General features: G+C 45.6%; 1 protein-coding gene across 3 annotated transcripts in view; it reads left to right on the forward strand.

Moving 5' to 3' along the window:
• Positions 1 to 21244, forward strand: part of DENND2A (DENN domain containing 2A) — a 58867-nt gene that overhangs the window by 23370 nt on the left and 14253 nt on the right. For 2 of the 3 annotated variants that reach the window (XM_039708001.1, XM_039708003.1), the window contains exons 3-13: positions 1526 to 2737; positions 3741 to 3868; positions 7098 to 7219; positions 10803 to 11000; positions 12878 to 12971; positions 14277 to 14327; positions 17206 to 17393; positions 18089 to 18198; positions 18410 to 18479; positions 19098 to 19175; positions 19648 to 19788. In XM_039708001.1, coding sequence (XP_039563935.1) covers positions 1526 to 2737; positions 3741 to 3868; positions 7098 to 7219; positions 10803 to 11000; positions 12878 to 12971; positions 14277 to 14327; positions 17206 to 17393; positions 18089 to 18198; positions 18410 to 18479; positions 19098 to 19175; positions 19648 to 19788 — 2392 coding nt within the window. The remainder of the gene's footprint in view (positions 1 to 1525; positions 2738 to 3740; positions 3869 to 7097; positions 7220 to 10802; positions 11001 to 12877; positions 12972 to 14276; positions 14328 to 17205; positions 17394 to 18088; positions 18199 to 18409; positions 18480 to 19097; positions 19176 to 19647; positions 19789 to 21244) is intronic. The other variant, XM_039708002.1, reaches the window with a different exon arrangement.

Below are 21244 nucleotides of genomic sequence, written 5' to 3' on the forward strand. Positions count from 1 at the left end.
CCTCTCTCCTCCCACATTGAAACACACCCCATAGGTCCCATCTTGTGATTCTATGTGTTAAATCACCCAGTCAGACTTCTAATATTCCCGACTCGCAGTGCTGGAAAAGGTCTGCCCCAAAGCAAGACCACTTGTGCTGATGATATCTCTGTCAATGTTTGCCCTGCCCTGCTTAAAGATTTCTTTAAGCCTGGAGACTCCTCAGAGGAGCCCCACTGTCCCCACCCATTGCAGGGTGGCTTCTGCTCTGAGGTCCAGCCACCATGGCACTGTGATGCCCGACTGGGGAAAGCTGGTCGTGTTCACAGCAGCAGCTCTTAACCAAAGCAGTGTCACTGCCCAGCCAGGAGTTAAGTATCTGTGAGGCTGAGGAAGAGCAGGTGTGGCTCAGATCTGGTTCCTCTCAGAAACCTGTCCCAGACTCAGTTTGCACCACAACTGAATCTGCAATGGCTGCCAGCACTGCTTAGCTGCAGGACAAAGCTCCAGGCCTCACAGCACACAGGGTATCCCCAGGGATGCTCTTACAAGACTGCTAAGTTCTGGAAGAGGCACAATTGACACATTTAAGTTAATGGAGCAATTTCCCAAGTTGAATCTTAATGTTGGGATTGTGATTAAATGGGACTAATTTTATGGGTTTGCATCCCAGTAATTACCTTTTGTTGTCTTGGTGCTCTTTCCCAAGCCCAGGCAAACCTCAAAGATGTAGCAAAGTGCTTCAGTTCAGAAACACTTTGTGTTGGAATAACTGCCTGTTCAGCAGGATATTGACAAAATATTGATACTGTGGAATCACATACTTGGAAATCTCTAGACTAAGTGTATTTGGAATTTTCGTTGCACTTTGGACCCAAACAGTGAAGATGTTTAATCTGAGAATGTTGAATTTGGTTTCTGGGTGCTGTGGGAGTGTGCCTGAGTGCATGGGGGGAGCTAAGTGCACGTGTGGACTGGGACAGTAGAGCCCATAGAATGGAATAATAAAAGTGCAGTCTTTGGGCATCAATATGCATTTGGGGAATATTATGATGGACTGAGAGAGATCCTCTGAGCAGGCACTGCAGGAATGTCAGCTGTACCATATGCTTTCTCCTCTGTGTAACAGCAGTAATTTTGCTGTTGTTTGCAGGTGGTTCATTTTGCGTTCTTTTTCTTAATGCCTGATGATGTCCAAAGCTCTGCTGCACTTCTGTACACACACACATTCATGCACATTGATGAAGCTCTCATTGGTATCAGAACGTCCGAGGTACCAAAAAATACCTCTCTAACCTGCAGCTTACTTCTTCCACAGAGAAAGGCTCCATTTCCAACCTCATCTTGGTTTTAATGAGAGAAGGGCAGTATGTTCTGGCTAGAAGGACCTTTCCCTGAGCATCCTTCCCTTTAAGCCCGTATCAAGTGCTTGGTTTGAGCATCCTCTGCCATCACCTTTATGGGTAAAGCTTGAGGAGCTGATGAACTAAACCAAGGATGAGCAATGGCAGTGAATATTTCTTTCCTTTTTGCCTTTGATATGCAGGATCAAGCTTGCAGATAAAAACAATACAGCAGCTGTGACGGAATTAGAAAAACCTCTGTGTGGATTTTTGAGTGAGAAATGTTCTGAAGATTCCTCCGTTGCCCTGGGTTCAACACCTGAAGCTGAACCAGTTTCATCTGTGGTGAAGAACCCACTGGGAGCCTTGGAGAACTTGATGCTGGATCCAAGGCTCGACTGCTTTCAGCAGAACATGCTTAGTCCTAAAATGATCATCAGTGACCCATCTGTGGATCTGAATGTCAAAGAAAACAGTAAAATCATCAGGAGACAGATAGGAGGCACGCAGAATACACGGTCACCTGGAAAAATTGGCTTGAGGAATAAGTCCTTCAGTATCAAGGACAAAATTTCAGAATGGGAAGGGAAAAAGGAAACGCAGTCTGCTCCTCACAGGGAGGAGGAGGCAGGAGTTAAAGAGGAGCACAAGATGCCTTGTGTAACTGAGAAGATGAGTGGGGAAGCACTGGTGACTCGGAAAACAGAGACCAAGAGACTTATGAGCTGGGAACTGGAATGCAAAGGGGCAGGCAAAGAGAATGAGCGGAAAGCAGGAGCTCAGAAAGGCACAGGGCAAGCAGCAGAGCGAAAAGGGGAAGCACAGAAGGATGAGGAAATGGAGTTCAGCCCTGGAAAATGCAAGGAAGTGAAAGGTGGGAAGTGGGAGGTCCAGAAGGAGAATCTTTCAGTGCTTAGTCAGGTCAAGAAGCTAGAGCAGGCTTTGAAAGATGGCTCAGCAGAGCTGCAGCCACAGTTGCCTGGTACTTACTATTCCCCACAGTGCTTGCAGGAGAAGGCAGCACAAGGGCACACCGCTCCTGAGAGCCATGAGGGCATATGCGGGGCTGAGCTCAACAAAAGGCTTCTTGGAGTGGACTCTGAAATCAGTGAGCCGATTTTTGGGACTCTAGAAGAGATAAGAACTTCTCATGTGAAACCCAAGCACTGCACGGTGGAGAATGTGTACACAGAGCCGGGGGTGCCAGAGAAGAAGCCCTTCATCAACCCACTGCCCAAGCCTCGGCGGACTTTCAAACATGAGGGGGAAGAGGACTGGGTGCCAGCAGTTAGGAGTAAAAGAAACTTACCCCCTCTGCCATCCATTCCTCCCCCTCCTCTGCCCTCCTCTCCTCCCCCATCAGCTGTCAGCAGGAGACTCTGGAGCGGGAAGCACAAGAACAACGCTGACCACAGGTACTGGGGCTGTGTTTCATGGAGCTGTTAGTCTTCATGGTGGAGTCCCACCTTCCCATCTTTCTCTGAGAGAGACAAATCTTCCCTTTTTGCTCAGAATCTCCAGCATAATCAGCACTCAGTCGTGTCTCCGAGAATGTATGAGTGGCCAGCACTACTCCACAGGGTAACTGTGGAGGGATAAATCATGGCAGATTTAAGGTCACTATATTACATGGCTTAACCTTCAAACCCAAAATTGAGGGATTTGGGGTTTTGTTTTGGTTTTCTTAGGAGAAACTCTACTTAATTACAAAATTACCACAGCTGGTCTGGAACAGTGTTTGGAATGATAATCTCTAGTCTCTACTGCAGCATTTTCACTGTCCACAGTAAACCTCAGTGAATCTGATGTGTATATATTCTTGTGGAGTGCTTGCTTGCCTTTTATCCCCTCCCACATGATTGTCACACATTTTTGGGGTGGAGAACGTAAAATATACAGCTTTTCTAGTGCCCTCTGGATAAATTGTCTCTTAAAAGTTCCTGGCTCTGTTGCAGAAAAGAAATCAAAAATTGCTAGGTTTGCTCATGGAGGGCACAGTTTTACCCATCCTACCATTCTGCAAGCAAGTTTTTCTCTCTGCTGCTCAGAGAGCTGATTTTGGGGCTCTCTTACACTTTTTGGGGGTGGGATCTGTGCTGTAAATGGGACCTCTGATGTCCTAAGGTTCTGTGCAGTGTTCCAGGATGTGCCATTTCACACTTGCATCTTCACAGTGTGCTATTGCCATAACAACCCAGATTACCTATGGCACCCCCAAATGCCTTAATTTGTGTGGCTGATAAAAACAGCCAATCTCAGTATTGCTTTCTCATGCTTTATATGGCACGAGGAAGCGAAACATTCTCAGTGATTTATTTTGCCAGCTGTGCCACACTTTGGAGAAGGGAATTAGCTATAATTTGGTTATAAATGCTGGTTAACTGCATCGCTCTCCTCTCTGCCCCTCTCCCTGTGCAGGAAATCGTATGAGTTTGAAGACTTGCTGCAGTCGTCATCCGAGCACGGCCAGGTGGATTGGTACGCGCAGACCAAGCTGGCCCTCACACGCACTTTATCTGAGGAGAACGTCTATGAAGACATCCTGGGTAGGAACCCTGCTGGGGGGAGGGAGCTGGCTGCTAGTCCTGAGTAGCAGGGACTCATGGTCAGCAGGCGTTCAGCAGAGGTGCTGAATAAAGTGTGTTTGTTATCCAAAGGTAAACCAGGACTCATTTTGCGTATATTATTGGCAAATAATAAGAAAAATGGATGGGGTACTTCAAAGCTCATCAGCTTCAAAGATAAACCTGAGGCATATGGAAAGCAGCTTTTATTTTCTGCTGGCGTATCTTCTCTGCCTTCCTTTTGTCCTGTAGATTAGCTCTCACGGCTCAGATCTGTCCATTGTGGTGATTTTGTCACTGCTGAGATAATGCAGAGTCTGAAAGCATAGCCTTGAAGTCAGTTCCACAGCTCAGGAATAGGACTGTGTATGGCTTCAGGTACCATTGCAATTAAGAAACTGGGTCCCACACTCTTTGAAATTGAGTTTTATTTAGTTCTATAACTTCAGTGTCAGATCAATGCCATTTTAAAGACTATTTCCTCTAACCCTCTCCATTTTTATGTAGTGATTTTTAATATTGTGACTTATGTGGTCTTTGACAGGACATAGAAGTGTCCCCCTTGAAAAAGCCTTAATGAATTTTAGTAGCTGTAGGTTGGTGCTGTATAAATCTCTTTGCAGAGGTCAGCAGATGAGGAAGGGAATAGCTGCATCAGCTCTTGCCAGGCTGCTGTAATCCTACAAAGGTGCTCTGTGGTTGTTCAGCACAGGAGGAGCTGCACTTTCTCAGGAGCAGGCCAGGCATTATTATTTTGGTATGAATAAAATCTGATAATACTTAATGAGAAAGGACTCTGAAAGGAATCATGTTCCTTTGGGGCTAATGGCAGACAAAGCAATTCTAATCCATCCTTTCTGACATTTTTTAAGCTGTTGGCCTCATTTGTGGAGCTAAGAGCCTTGTGTTTGCTTTTTTTCTTCTCTTCTCTTGGGGGGCCAAAGGAACAGGGAGTGTCTAGGCAGCTGCTGTGGGGTTTTTGTGTTGGGGCATGATGGGAGGTCTCAGAAACCACTGAGTAAGGGTCACCTTGTCAGCTGGAATAACATGGATAGCATTACAGAGTGGCTGTGAAGGCAAATCCATCTATTCAAACACAAGCACAACCCCATGTCCCAAGTGTGCAGGGAACTCAAATATCAGCCTGAAGTTCCTCTCCCCTCCAGCTTTTACTTGCAAAGATTAGAAGAAAACAAAGTTATAGGTAATTGTCAGCTAATGGAGCATGTTTGTTTTTTGTTTTCTTGCTGCATGTTAAGGCTTTGCCTGGAGTCCGTGATCTTTAATTGGTTCCTGCATCCTGGTGGTGTTACCATGGAAGCTTTGGGAAGAGGGGTGGACAGGGATAACTCAAAATAAAGAGCTGCAGTTTTGTTTTTCACGAGACCACAGACAAGTTTAATCCATAAGACAATCATGTGAAAACCTCACCAGTGGAGGGGGAAGCAAGACTTCAGCTGCAGGACACTGCTGCTGGCCCACAGACAGTCACACGTGCCCATCAGCATGTGCAAGCACACACTCATATGTGTGACTTAGTGGGGGTTCAGCTGCTGATGGGATAATGGTTCCAATTCCTAGCAAGTCACACAGATTTCCTTCATGCACTCTCTTTTCCCCTGTTCACCATTGCTTATCTGGAATATTGGAAGCTGGCCGATGGATGACAGTGTTGATTTGTAAAAAAGAGGGAAACTGTGTTCCTTCTTCTAGGCTGAAGCTAATTTGACTTGTTTAACAGTTTGAGGATGGGACAAGCAGAAGGATCCAAGCTTGTTCTTTTTTTCTCCAATCTTCCCACTTGCATGACAGCTGAAGTACATTTTCAATACTGAAAGAGGCCATTGAAATTAGAAAGTAGAGCCAGTTTCAGGGACAGGAGAATGTTTGCTGACCAAGTGTTAGTGCAGCCTTGCTTTCCTAGTGTCACACCCACTTGCCTTCTCCATGGTGAATTTGGATTCCCTGCTGGAGCGCTGGATGTCACCAGCTACTGGAGAGGACAGTGCTGGGAAAGATTTGGGTTTCTGTCCTTGTCTGAAGAGTTGAGCTGCACTCCTGCCCCAGATGGGCAGCAGGTGGGAGTGCACGAGTCAGAGAGATCCCACAGCCATTACTGATCCTGCTGCAGGGGCATGCAGCACCCCTGGCTTCCAGGCTTCACTCTCAGCCAAGCATTATGTGCCAGTAAGAGAAAGGCAGTTGCTTCAGGTCCCAGCTGTCCACTGGGATATGGCGTGGTATGAGAGCAGAGAAAAGGCTCATAACATATCATTTGCCTGTGCAGGTGCTTGCCTGGGCCTTTGTCAGTGGTTTCTTAGATGCTTGGGTGGAGATGTCACAACCTGCTTTGTCAGAGTTGTGCTCTTTGTGAACACACTTAGGTTTATATTCCCTAGTACTGCTGAAGAGTGGGATATAAGAAGTTCATTACATATGATTTTGGGTGTTTAAAACTCAAATTAGTTGTGTGCCTCATCTCCAGAATTACTGGGAAGAAAGGAACCTACATCTGCTTCAGAGGTGTGCCTTGTGTGCCACATGCCCTCACTCCCATCCTTCTCCAGGGGAGGAGCATCCTGACTTTGAATGGCTTAATCCTTCCTCCTTTCTAAAGTACAGCATGTGAGATTGAGGTCTCCATCATTGGTAGATGTGTTTGAAATCCTGGATTGTGTGATAGATATTCATGTTCAGAGTGTGGATTAAATCTTTCTGCAGTCACCCCAAGAGCAGGGCATCACTTCAACCCCAAGTAAGTGGTGACCAGATGTCATGCCCCTAAATGTGGGGCTTAAACAGAGAGAGGACCTTCATGCCAGGCTTCAGCTCACAATTTCATTGAACAACTCCAAGCAGAGGACTAGAAAGAAGGAAATGTAGTTATGAACTAATGTTCATGAGAACATCACAGCTCTTCTGGACGCAGGAAAATGAACTTGAGGGCTCACAGGGTCTTTTCCATCTGTAGTATCTATGATATGTTTCTATGGCTGCATTTGTCTGTGTCAGGGTTTGGACACTGTCCAGCAAACAGCTGGACTTCTAGGGCTATGGAGAGAATGAAGCAATTGCAGGAATGCTTGAGAACAGGTCTTTATGTCTGATGTGAGAGGTGGAAGAAGACTGGCAGATCCCTAAAAGGATTTTTATGGCAAACCTCAGAGATTTTCTGCACTTAGAATCTTTTGCTTTTGGCTTTTTGCTGCAGATCCACCCTCAAAGGAAAACCCTTATGAAGACATCGAGACCAACAGCCGCTGTTTGGGGAAGAAATGTGTCCTGACCTTCCCAGCATCCCCCACCTCTTCCGTACCTGGGACTCCCACAAAGGTACTTTGATTCTAGTGGCACCACTTCTCCTCCAGAAAGTTTTTGAGTGAAATCCAGGTGCTGTGTGGAAAAAGTGGACACTGTTAGGGATTTTTCCTTTATGTCTTTTGCCACAGAATACATTGTGATAAGAGGGGATTTTCTGCCCTTCAATGAGGTAAAAAACAAATCAGCATTCCATTACATAAATTATTTGTTTGCTTTCACTTTTTTTTGACTTCAGGATTGCCTTCTCTGGTGGTGTGGGAAGACCTTCCTCCCCTCAAAGAGGGCATGGAAGTATTTGGGTAATCAAGGCCTGCAGTAGCCTTGTCTCAGTGTCTTGGGCAGCACAGTCTGCCCCATGCTGGTGCCCAGGTGCCTCTGCAGCGCACCCCCCACCCCTCAGGAGCCTTTTTTTGCTCTTTCCATGAGACCATTTGCTGGTAAGTAAGGCAGTGCCAGTCCCCTGGGTGGAGAGCTAGTGCTAGGAGGATGTCCGCACCATAGCCCAGCTCACAGCTTGGGGCCTTTTTCCTCCTTGTCCATGGAACCAAAAGAAGAGGTAAAGCTTTGATTGGCACCTCTTGCTCAGAGCTCAGGGTTTACCAAGGGCAGCCCTGCTCTCTCAGCCTCCCAGGCTGCTTTGGTTGATTCATGTTGCCTGTTTAGATAATCCAAGCTAGGACAGCAGGGACAGCATGACAGCCAAAGTCATCTTGGCGATAAATAGGTTCAGAGTGGATAGCAGGGATCTAAACACAGCTTTCCTGGCCAAAGGGTTTTCTCATGCTTTCCAAGTAACAGCTATTATTAGAGCTGTTATCCAACATTTTCAGAAGTTTTATGTGCAGCATTCCTTGACATGCTGCTCATTTCCAACCAGCTTAATCAGCAACTAAGGTGTCTTTGGATAATGCAGTGAAAATTCTTCTGTGGTTCTCAATCCATTCTCCTTGTTGCTAGTTAGGTCTAGAGCAGCAAGGGGCCATGTGTATGAGTGTTGGGATGAGGCTGATCTCCTTCAGAGAGATTTGCAGGCACCCGTGCACCCAGATTTCCCACGTGTGCTGTGGAAAGGAGGCTGCAGTGCTGCACAGGAATGCCTTTCACCAGAGATACTGTTCCCAGCAGGAGAGCCCCTTATGAAGACATCGAGACCAACAGCCGCTGTTTGGGGAAGAAATGTGTCCTGACCTTCCCAGCATCCCCCACCTCTTCCGTACCTGGGACTCCCACAAAGGTACTTTGATTCTAGTGGCACCACTTCTCCTCCAGAAAGTTTTTGAGTGAAATCCAGGTGCTGTGTGGAAAAAGTGGACACTGTTAGGGATTTTTCCTTTATGTCTTTTGCCACAGAATACATTGTGATAAGAGGGGATTTTCTGCCCTTCAATGAGGTAAAAAACAAATCAGCATTCCATTACATAAATTATTTGTTTGCTTTCACTTTTTTTTGACTTCAGGATTGCCTTCTCTGGTGGTGTGGGAAGACCTTCCTCCCCTCAAAGAGGGCATGGAAGTATTTGGGTAATCAAGGCCTGCAGTAGCCTTGTCTCAGTGTCTTGGGCAGCGCAGTCTGCCCATGCTGGTGCCCAGGTGCCTCTGCAGCGCACCCCCCACCCCTCAGGAGCCTTTTTTTGCTCTTTTCATGAGACCATTTGCTCTTTTCATGAGACCATGGTAAGTAAGGCAGTGCCAGTCCCCTGGGTGGAGAGCTAGTGCTAGGAGGATGTCCGCACCATAGCCCAGCTCACAGCTTGGGGCCTTTTTCCTCCTTGTCCATGGAACCAAAAGAAGAGGTAAAGCTTTGATTGGCACCTCTTGCTCAGAGCTCAGGGTTTACCAAGGGCAGCCCTGCTCTCTCAGCCTCCCAGGCTGCTTTGGTTGATTCATGTTGCCTGTTTAGATAATCCAAGCTAGGACAGCAGGGACAACATGACAGCCAAAGTCATCTTGGCGATAAATAGGTTCAGAGTGGATAGCAGGGATCTAAACACAGCTTTCCTGGCCAAAGGGTTTTCTCATGCTTTCCAAGTAACAGCTATTATTAGAGCTGTTATCCAACATTTTCAGAAGTTTTATGTGCAGCATTCCTTGACATGCTGCTCATTTCCAACCAGCTTAATCAGCAACTAAGGTGTCTTTGGATAATGCAGTGAAAATTCTTCTGTGGTTCTCAATCCATTCTCCTTGTTGCTAGTTAGGTCTAGAGCAGCAAGGGGCCATGTGTATGAGTGTTGGGATGAGGCTGATCTCCTTCAGAGAGATTTGCAGGCACCCGTGCACCCAGATTTCCCACGTGTGCTGTGGAAAGGAGGCTGCAGTGCTGCACAGGAATGCCTTTCACCAGAGATACTGTTCCCAGCAGGACAGCTGAACAGGAATCATTATTTTACTCTACTGTGCTTTGGTGTCTGAAAGCCCTGATTTGCATCAGTCAGAAAAGAAATGCTGCAGCTCTCTTGGCAGCTCATGGGTTTGCAGCTGCAGCATTCATCCTCCTGGCCAGGCTGCAGTGTTGGGGAATGGGTCTGGACAGACTTTCAGGACTACTATAGATGTAGCAGCTCATATCCCTGGTGCAGAATGGGATTCTTCAGTGCAAAGCCTCCTTACAGCCTCATTTTTACATGACTTCTCTGTAGGTGGCAAACGTTTTTGTGACCTGAGCATCTTCTGCCAAATCCAGAGACACCTGAGCTAACCTGAATGGATTAATTGGTGTGACCAATAACTGCTGAGCATGTCTGCTGGTGGAGGCAGGGGGTGGTGCTGCCTCAGCTACAGTCATGGTGAATTGTTCAGAGCTAGGCTGGATAACTCTCCCCCACACTTCATAGTGCCAGATACATCCTCTGGCAGTGCAGATACTCTTCCCACAAAAGGTGCAATTTATCTTGTCAGAACTACTGGGAAATTCTGTAGGAGAAGATAAAAACTGTTCTGATTGAGCATCTTTCTGGTGAGAAATAGTTTGCCCCTCTTTATCTGGAGCTTAGCTTTCTACTTCTCTGATGCTATTTTTGGTCAGAGACTGTAGGAACTTCACTCTGCTACTTAAACATCTTCTGTTGTACTCCCACCAAACTTGCTAATGAGTTTAGGAGGAACGCAGTCTCCATAGTTGTCTAACAGCATCTCTTGTACCCTTTGAAATACCTGATTCTGGCTCCTGTCAAAGGCAGCCATACTGACAGTGCTTTTTGCCTACTCTCACTGCTTCTCTGTCCCTCCTGGCTAGCTGCTCCTTATCCCAAATGCCTGTGGTTGGCTGGTTAGTCTTGTCTTGTTTACAGTCCCAGCCTCTGGATTACCCACATCCTGGGAGATTTTTTTCCACACTGGAGCAAGACCTTCTTGGCCAACCCCTGAGCTTGTGTTCTGTTCTGGAATGAAAATGGGCTGTTTAAATTGCTGGCCAAGATGTAGCCTGGCAGCTGCATGGGTTTCTTGCATGTGCAGAAACCCGTGGGCACTCTCAGGCTGCTTTGACAACTGAATGCTGTGGCTGCCCCGCTGGATTTATTGATACGACAGTGTAAACAATGGAGTAAAGACACAGAGCTTCTGTGGTCATTCATTCCTTCTCCTTCATTTCCAGTTGCTTTCCAAGCCCATGTTTTTCCGGCAAAACTCAGAGCGGCGGAGTTTCAAACTGCCAGACATCCGGAAACTGAGCCGGGATGGGACTGGGTCACCATCCAAAGTCAGCCCTCCCTCAACCCCCAGCAGTCCAGATGACACCTTCTTCTCCTTGGGAGACTCTCAGAATGGCAAGAGGAGAAGGAAGATTCCCAAGGTAAATCTAGGGCTTTGTCTTTTTTGTTTGGCTTCTTCCAGGCAGGAACGAGAGTATGAGACCAGGTTTTCTTTAGTTTCCAGTGTGTGGCATCCCTGCAAGGTAGCTGCTGTCCTGGCTGTTGACTTGACTTGTGCTTAACCCCCTTTCTGCCTGAAGAAGAAGACACACAAACATGTCTGCACCTTTCAAAGAAGTTATTTTTCCCTCTGAGATTTCATAATACAAAAAAAAAAAAGGCGTTGTAATTTTGGGATAGAAATTGAAGTATGTCAGAGAGGAAAGAAGCAGTTCATATTTCGCAGAAGATGTACCCCATCATACTTCCTTCTGTGCTTCCTGGATAGGACAGTCAGAAATTGTCTGTGTTGTGTGTTTGTTTCCTCCTGGAAATCTGTTCTTTGCTTGTTCTGATTAATGCCCTGGCTGTTTATAATGTAAGGTGTGACTGTAGGTGAGCAATGAACATGATGACAATTGGGTGACAAAAGGACTTGTCTGCAGTTATGAGCATTTTCTGCAGCAACATTTCCTGTTTCTTACTTGGATACAGCATTACTCCATTTAAATTTTATTTTCTTTCAGATCTGACAGGATGTGTATTCAATCCAAATGAGGTTTGGCAGCAGTCTATCTATTGAATGTTTCAAAAACACAGTTATAAAAACACAGTTGCTTATCCCAGTCTTTGCAGGACAAGCAGAAGCTACCAGGGACAGTCTGTGGTGATTTTTTTCCAAACCTACAGTTTGCATTTGGGGAAAAAGGGATGTGTTTGTGTATCTTCTTTGTTTCCTGGTTGTCAGATCTGTGTTCATGTTTGCATATCAGATTTTTGAATGCCCTCTCTCTGTGTCTCAGCCTTTCAGAAATGAGACAAAGACTGCAAATGTTTAAGGTTTCTTTCCCAGAATGTCTTCACATCTGTGCATGAGCTTGAGCTCTGTCAGTGTGTTCACACATAACCTTTATGTCAGTTGAAGAGAGGATTCCAAGTGTTTATTTACCCCACAGTGCCACTGAGCAGTCTTGCAAGGCCAGGTCAGAACTGAGGTTTGCTTGTCAAGAGCAGCATCACCTGAGGCTTCAGTTGGGCATCTGGGTGAAGGCTGCACTTCCAAATCAGAGCATCCTGCCTCCCACTTAAATATTTGTGTTCAGAGTTGCCTGACCAAGTAGTTGGGCCTGTCTTACCTTGAGCTCACAAGACATGCGTGGATGTAAATCTGGAATCTGAATTTATTCTAGTTATTTATGGAATAAGTCTGAATACTGTGGCTGTGTTCCACTGCTCCTGCCTGGGACCTTGAGAAGGATGCAGGTCTGCCCAGGCAGGAAGCCTGGCATGGCTCTGCTGCAATTCCACTCCCCTTCAGGAATGGACAGGGAGACCAGAGGCACTGAGTGAGCCACTAAGCCCAGCACTGCCCAACACTGAAATGTCATCTCTCTTGGCCAGCTTGGAGCACAGGGATTACAGGATTTGCAAAGGAAACCACTGGTATAAAATATTTCAGTATCACTGGCCTCCACCCTTCTCAATTTCTTCAGTCGTCCTCCAGCCAGTTTTCTGCTTCCAAACCTGCAGACCAGGACAGGTTGCCGAGTGGTGGACTCTGTGTAGCTAATACAGCTGCACAGTGTGGAAGTGCATTAAGGTGTGGCCTTTCATCAGGGTTTGTTACCCTGGGCTCTGCTGTACCAGAGTGAGCACGGGCACTACAGCATAGTTCCTGGGAATGGTGCCTCCTGCAGCACCAAGGGAAGGATTTCAGTGTGGCCAAGGCTGGGATAAAGAGCACTTTGCAAAAAATTCTAACTCAATTTCTTGCCTGGGGAAGAAATTAACCTTGTTTGTTTGTGTGTTTGCTGAGCAGCTGGTGTTGAAAATCAATGCCATTTACGAGGCCCGGAGGGGAAAGAAACGTGTCAAGAGACTGTCACAGTCTACTGAAAGCAATTCAGGGAAAGGTAAAGGAGCTTCAAATCATCATTCTTCTAAGACTTTCTGAGGACCTGCCCTCGACTTTAGACTGCCTTAGTGGTTTATGTTCTACTAAGGTGCTACTTATGTTCTACTAGTATGTGCTATTCTCTAGCACTTCTTCCAGTCCAGACTAAGGTTGAGTTTGGGTTTCCACTCGTTTTTTTTGGTAAGATGAGGTCTATTCCTCTGTCCTTCCCAAGGACTTTGGTTATAATGGAAGTTTTCTGTTTTTCTTGCTTCATTTTCAGTCCATGGCTTTGGATGATAACCTTATAGGTGACCCCAAACATGTCCCCTCTTTTTGATGTTTATTTCTGGAACATGCTGGAAGCTATGCAGAGGAATGTTCTGTCCAAAAACTTTGATTTGTTGAGATCAAAATATGTTGTGGGAATGTGTCACTTCAGTGAACTGTCCAATGGAAGACAGGAGATTTTGGAACAGCCCTGGTTCTTTCACCATCCCAATAAACAAATAGCCTCAGTTGGGAATCAGGGTTTCTGCAACTGACTGTAGGACCATCTCCATCATAGCAGCATTGAGACTTTCAGCCTCCCACTGTCCATTAACAACTTGTCTAAAGCATTCAGATACTTCAGAGCAATTATTTTTAAGCATCTCATCTGGATAAAATTAAGATTATGTCTTTCCAACAGAGGATATTTTTCCAAAACACTTTAATATCCAGCAGAAGGTGACCACCTCTATTTGTTTCCTACAATTATTTGTTACTGTTTATCCTATTTCATAAAGCATAGACAGCCACAGGGTGGATAAGTGTGTGTATATGAACTTTCAGGGGAAGAATCCCAGACTTTTTATACTCCTCCCTATAGCATCATTCAGAGAAATAGATCATTGGACCATATAGACCTTGAATCTGATTCAGTCTGACAATTTTTTTGTTTGTTTGTTTCTTTTCTTGGTTTTATCCCATGTCCCAGAAACTACTGCATATTAATGAGTATTTTACCTTGGTATTGTGTTTGTACAGACTTGGATAAAATACTGTTCGGGCATTTTATTCTTTATGCAACTCTTCTGGCTGTGCAAAATTGATTTTGTTGTTGCTTTGGGTGTTTTATCCCTGGATGAATGGGAAGATACCAGGGTAAGCTGAATATCTGTGGCTATGTGCACCCTTGAAAAGAACAAGGCTCTTGGGACCTAAACTGCTTCCCCCTGAAGTTGCCAGTCCCAGCTTTCTCATGCCAGTGATAAGAAATGCACAGCCATAAATAGACTTTACTTAATTCATCTTCCCCTTTCTTTCTTTTTTTTTTTCCTAGTTACAGATGAAAACAGTGAATCAGACAGTGACACTGAAGAGAAGCTGAAAGGTAAGGCAAATGTGTGGAGAGAGTAAATGGCTCCCGATAAATTCTGCTCTGAGCTCCTAGGACAAGATCTCTTCTCTGTGTTCTACCTTTGGAGAAGGACTTTGTTTCTGAATGGAACACAGTGAGAAGATGGAGATCTCAATGCTGCAGGAGAAAATCCATGGGCAGAGGGCTACAGGAGCCCAAAACAAAAATCTCTTCCAGCTTCCTTCAAAGCTCCTTGTTGACTGACTTTCCCAGGAGGAGTATTGGCCACTGAGGAAATACAGTGAGATTTCTCTAAGTGCCCAGTCAGAAATGTGTGACCAGACTGGCAGAAGCAGTGTTGCATGGCACTGGATGTCCAGACACCTCACCACATGCTTACTGTGGGAGAAAAGCCACCAGCCAGACTGGCTAGCTAAGAAAACAGAGTTGCACTATGTGATTTATTGCTGGTTAAACTCTCCTGCACTGCTGGGTTGGGATAGAGCACTGCATTTCTTTCTCACTCTTGTAGGATTATTTGATGTACTGGTCTCCAAAATACTCTCCTGAAACTTTGTACTGGTAATTAGCCCCTGCACATTCTAGAGACGTTGCTGTCTTTTGGGAATTTGTACAGCATATTTAAAATCCTGGCAGAGTTAGAATGCAAGATGGAAACTTCCTCACATTCCAAAGTTTCCTGACTCACATGCACATCAGATCTGGATAGCAGGTCAGTTCAGTTCCAAGCTGAAAAGACAGGCATGAACTGTGTCAGCCACCGTGCATTGTGAGTGGGAGTGCACATTCTCACCCTCTTCCAGATTTTTAGAAGTGAAAGCTCAGACTGAGTTCCCTCTTGTCAGCACAGCTTCCCACTCAAGAACTACTGCATGCTCTTGCTTTCATCTGCATTGAATCTTTTATCTGTATTACTGTGTTAGCAAGAGCAAGCTGAAAATTGCTGCCAGTGCCTACCTTTTGACAGGTTCTAAGGCTAGGCCAGAGACAGGAAAGAGGATTTGCACCAGGCTAGTGCAAAAAATACATTCACAACCCTCCTGAAATGTTGTGAAAATAGAAACCATGTTGAGGTTTAGCTGAGAAAGGCAGTGTAAATGTGGCCAGGAAGACTTGAACTCTTGTCTGCTGCTGGTTGCCATAGTGACTCATGTGCATCATCCTGTGTTTCTCTGTAACTGCAGCTGAGAACTCCTTGGAAAGAGGATGATGGAGATCATATGAAGTCACCTCAAATCCAACAGCACTTGTCTCTGGACAATATCCAGATCCAGACCTTGGTCTGAGTGACTATGCAAGTCTGCATAAGTGTGAACAGGAGCTCTGGCACTTGCTGTTTGCTCTAACTACAATTGTATTCTGCTTTATGCCTTGTTGAACTGTTGACTTCCCTATTTTTAAATAGGAAAGTGAGATGATTTAGCAAGTCTCTTGTATTTGGGTCTTTGTACATTTTGTGTAACACATCAACCACACCAGCCAGGTACCTCTGCATGCAAGTCACTATACATCATCTGAGACAGTAAATCATAAGATTGGATGGCAGAGCTGGAAGTGCTGACCCTTGGAAAGGAAAACTCTTGGAAGACAAACTGCCATGATGACAGTGGTAAAATTCTGGTGTCTTTAGAATATAAACAGTGCAGATCTTGAGCAAGATTTTCAGAAGCACTCTGCATTGCTGTGACACTGCTCCTTTTGAAGTCCCTGGTGAAACAGAAAGCACTTCTGAAAGCTTTACAGCCCTAGAGCAAATAACATAGTAGGTAACAAGAAAAAGGACTCTAAGCCATCTTTCCAGGTCCTTAACTGCCCAGGGTTTGTTACACTTTCTGATTTGAGAGGCACCTCAAGATTGCCTTAAATTACATTGTCTGGAATAGTCCGTGAGTGGTACAGCTTTACCAGACAAATGATCAACAAGTATATACCGTTTCTCAGGAAGTCCTGTCTCCTAAGCAGATATCTTATGTGTTGGAGCTCCTGTAGTGTCTTTGTGGTGGTTGTTTCCATCAAAAAGTTGCATTGCCACCCACCTTCCCAAAAAACAAAGCTGCGATAATGTGCTGCAGTCTCTGCTTGTAGTTAATTCTTTCTTTCTTTTGTAGCAGGGATAAGGGAGACATCATGGAGATTTAATTTGGGATGCAACTGTAAAACGAAGCAGGGGGGTGGTCTCAGGGAATCTCATCTGGTCTCTTCTCAGCAGGCAACTTTTCATTACTTTCCATGCTGGAATGTTTATTGTCCCATAGCTCATGTGTGTGTTGCAGTTACAGCTTGCTTGTTTTCCCATTGTCTTGGTGAACTTGTAGAAGCATGGCACTGAGAGATTAGTTTTAGGCACAGGAAGAACAGGCATGAGCCAGCATTTTTCACTGGCACCTCTTTTCTCATGTTTTCTGTTGTTGGCCTACAGCCCAGCCTGTGTTCTGGAGCTGGGAGTCCCCAGCATTACTCAGACAGCACAGCCCTGGCCTGACTCAGGTGCTGGTCTTGTAAAACTGGGGGGTTTGCTGCCCACAGCCTCCTGAACAAAGGTGATTAATCACCTCACTGTGCTGGCTTTGAAAAGTGCAAAAATGAATGCTAGGATGAATGGCTGGACATCATTTGTTTCATCATGTCCTACATGGATCTCAGCTTGGGCTGTAAAAGCTATCCATGAAATGCTTCTGCTGCCAAAGTTCTTCAGGGTGATGGCATGAGATTATGGCCCATCTCTGTCAATATTTACAGTGCAGCTTCCAAATGCTTCCCACCTCTTAGTCAGCCACCGAGAAAGCCACTGCAGTGAGGTGATTTCAGGTTTATCCCTCAGTCTCTGCAGAGCACTGTTGATGCTCTGTGCAGAGCCAGACTAAGCCAGACTCTCTCCATGTTTCTGCAGCTCACAGCCAGCGCCTGGTGCACGTGAAGTCGCGGCTGAAGCAAACGCCGCGGTACCAGACCTTGGAGCGGGACCTGATCGAGTACCAGGAGAGGCAGCTCTTCGAGTACTTTGTGGTGGTGTCACTGCACAAGAAGCAGGCTGGGGCTGCCTACATCCCTGAGGTCACCCAGCAGTTCCCACTGAAGGTCTGCCTGACCTGTCTTGGATTGTGTGGGGCACTTGGACAGCTGGAGGAGCTGCAGCTTCTCTGTTGACCACGTGTTGTGTCAGTGACCCTCTGCCGTGTCAGCATTAGGAGAGACTGAAGATAGTGGGAGGGCTTCAGTCACTGCCTGAGAATTGTCATGGTATTGCTCACTCCTGAAAGAGCAGCCGATTTAGATATTTGCTGCCCTTGGCTATGATTTTTATGTAGCTATTCCCTTTCTCCCCCTTTCTTCTTTAAAGATACCTGATGGCTGGGAGAAGATACATGTTCTGAAAGGGAAGGAACAGCTGTCAGTGATAGCCTAGCTCAAAATGGGGAAGGAGGAATGGGAGAAACACAGAGCCATTGTTACAGAGTGTTTGTAAATGGGATGTGATCAGAGCTCCCCTCTGACTTCAGTTCTCTTTCGCCTTGCTGGAAGGTGTGTCCCAGATTAGAGGCACAATATAGCAGAGACAGGTGCTGCAGAGACGGGCCTTGGTGGAATTGGGGGCACAGAGTTACCTTGAGATATCTAAAGATTAGGTGAGCCAGAATCACAGAAATTTTAATATCTTCCAGCCAGAAGCTTAGCCTCTGTCATCACCTCTTCATTTGTCACAGGCAAAATATTTAAAGTCATTCCATCCCCACATGACTAATTGGAAACATTCCTTCTCTCTATTCTGCTAGCTTGAGCGCTCATTCAAATTCATGCGTGAGGCAGAAGATCAGTTGAAAGCTATTCCCCAGTTTTGCTTCCCTGATGCAAAGGACTGGGCCCCCATCCATCAATTTGCCAGGTAAGTACTGTACTTTGTATCCTGACTCATGAGAAACAGATTTCTATATCAAGCTAATTAAATACAAGAGCTGTTACGGTAGACAATTGGGCAGAACTCTGAGAGGGGTGTATAGGAAATTCAGATATACTGGGTGTTTATTGGATTTGTATGTCTGGGACTGGCAATGAGGCTGATGGGTATCTTGTCATTCTGGTTTCTCTTTCTGCAGTGAGACATTCTCATTTGTCCTGACGGGAGAAGATGGAAGCAGGAGATTTGGGTATTGTAGGAGACTGCTGGTAATTATCCCTGAGTTTTTTCCTTTTCCTAGTGGTGCAGCTTTATGTGGGGTTGGTGTTACTGGCACCCATTCTGGAAAGTGGAAGGCTGCTGCTCTTCTCTTTCAGTGTGGAATGAAAAGAGTGGCAACAGAGCAGGTTTACTCTCTTCTGTTCAGTGCTTAAGTCCCTCTCCATGTTCCATCCTCCACTCCAGACATAACTCTTTTGCAGTTTCCTTGCACCATTACTTTGCCATGGCCATGGACTGTTGTTTCACCCCTGAGGCTGAAGACAGGGTTTATCCTCTTTAGGTTTGGGTACCTATTAAACAGTTGTCTAAACCTGTGCTGGTCCAGTAGGTTCAGAGTTGTCTCTGTAGATCAGTCTGCTCTGCATTTGTCACTTGATTTAGGTAAGCTGGAACCACATTGTGGATGTGCCCATTTCTTCTCCCTGTTTCTGGTGTACCAGGGTTTGAGCCAGGTTGTCATCATCACCATACTGTTAAATGCCTGCCAGTTTCTGAGACAGCCAGTGAGATGCACAACTAAGAGACAAGTCACTCTATTTTTGCAGTAGTTACAACTCTGATGTTTCCTTGGGTTTTTGTGTGTGTGTTTGTGTTTGTCTTGAAAGCCCAGTGGAAAAGGGAAGCGTCTCCCAGAAGTTTATTGCATTGTGAGTCGCCTTGGATGCTTCAATCTCTTCTCTAAGGTGAGGGGGGAGAAAGAGAGGGAATTTGTGCTGTGGGTGAAGAGGGATCTAAGAATGAAGCCAGCATGTGAATGAATGGGGATCAGGGAAGCGAGAGCTGAAGAAAGAATCTGAAAGATCTTGTGAGGCAGCTACATGCTAGTTCCAGAAACTAGCAAAAGCACAGGTAATAGGAAAACTAGATAGTCAGCTCTTGCCTTCTTCCTTCAGCACAACTTCCAGAATGCAAGAGAGGTTAAAAGGTGGAGTCCTGACTCTTGAGTGTTGTGGGGAGTTTGCAAATTTTCAGCTTTACAGTGACCTCACTGGAGCTGTATTTCCTCCTGATAAAAGAACTCAAGGGTCTTCAGTTGCACCTTCTGCCTTCTTTCTTTTGATACACCATGTCAATACTGGATACTGGTGCACTTCATTCCTGGTGTTATCTCCCTTCTGATTTGCGTGGTTTTGTGTCTTCATGCCTTTATTTCAGATCTTGGATGAGGTTGAGAAGAGACGGGGCATTTCCCCAGCCCTGGTGCAGCCTCTCATGAGGAGTGTCATGGAGGCACCTTTCCCAGCTCTGGGCAGGACGATTACAGTCAAGAACTTCTTGCCAGGCTCAGGAACAGAGGTAAAGACACTTCCTAGGGAGAGGGAGACAGGCCAGCAAATGGTGCAGGACTAGCAAGTGAAAGTTGGGACCATGGCATAGCACTGAACATAGCACATCACAAGAACAGATGATCTGTCAGCTGTGGGGGGAAGCTGGGGAGTAAAACAGGGGACCAGAGGGAATGGTATGGAGACTTCAGTGACTCAAAATCAAAATGGAAATCCTGTGGTAAAAATGAATGTAAGCACACAGCCTAATATAGCAAAAGGAAACGGGACATTGGCCTTGAGGCCAGGAGGCACAGGCAGCAGGTCCTGTGCTGCCCAGCATATGACCTTGGATCTGCTCAAGGACACCACATTTAACTTCCTAATGACAGGTTTGAACAATGTCCTCCAGCACCCTTAATACAGAACCTCTCTTTGTGTGGATCAGGTAAAAAAATCCTTGAAACTACACCAGGCTAATGTTGCAGCCTTTGAGAATGGCATTTTCACAGTGTGGAGGTGAGGATCTGTGTTGCATCTCACATGATGTGGTGTGAGGACAACAGGGGGGGTTTAAGAGTGCAGAGCTTTAGGGCATGGCATTGAAGGACTGTGGGGGGATAGAGGGAGACAAATTAAAGGTAGTTTTGGCCATACTTGGTGCAGGGCCTGGTATGCCTTGAATGTGAGAGGGAGGAAGGAGAGCAAGTTGATAAATTTGTGTCTGCAGGCTTTCAGCAGAGCGCTACATGATGACATTCTCCTCAACCCAACTGGAAACAGTCCCAAGTAAATGACATTACTGCAGAGAACATGCAAAGCTGGTTAAAAATGTGTGCTGGAGGAGGAAAGGCCCTGTGGTGTGCTGTAAGAATGTTGTGGCTGGTTTGTGTCTGGGATTCTGTTCATTAATTATCTGATTGATGGCATAAACTCCACATTTACACAGTACAGCATTGGGATGGGGGCAGGCACTTTGGAGAGTAAGGGTTTAAAAGTCAAAGTGCCCCAGTGCCCTGAATTCAAGAAACATGTTCAAGTGTTCAGGAAACGACTGGATGTGGCACTGTGGTCTAGTTGTCATGGTGTTGATCAGCTGGACTCAATGATCTTAGAGATCTTTTCCAGTCTAAATGATTCCATGATTCTGTAAGTGGAACATCTGGTGAGAAAATCAATATGGACGAAACCAAAATGCTGGGAGGAAGAAAGGAGTAGTCTAATACAACATGAAAGTAACTGAGTGAGCAACAGTACTTCAGAGAAGGATCTGATGATACAGTGGGCCATAAAGTGAGCAAAAGTAACAGTATGGTATTATTTAGACAAAATCCTTCATTGTGAAAGGATGAATAATAAAGGAAAGCAAATTTTCTGCTTTCCAGTGTTGATGGAATTTTCTTTAGAGTATTGTTTTCCAAAACATGCACCCACTAGGAGAAAGCCACAGAAGGGTAGTTCTGTATACTAAGTGATCTAGAAAATAT

Source organism: Passer montanus, unplaced genomic scaffold (assembly GCF_014805655.1).
Source record: "Passer montanus isolate IOZ18808 unplaced genomic scaffold, ASM1480565v1 scaffold20, whole genome shotgun sequence".
Classification (NCBI taxonomy): Eukaryota; Metazoa; Chordata; class Aves; order Passeriformes; family Passeridae; genus Passer; species Passer montanus.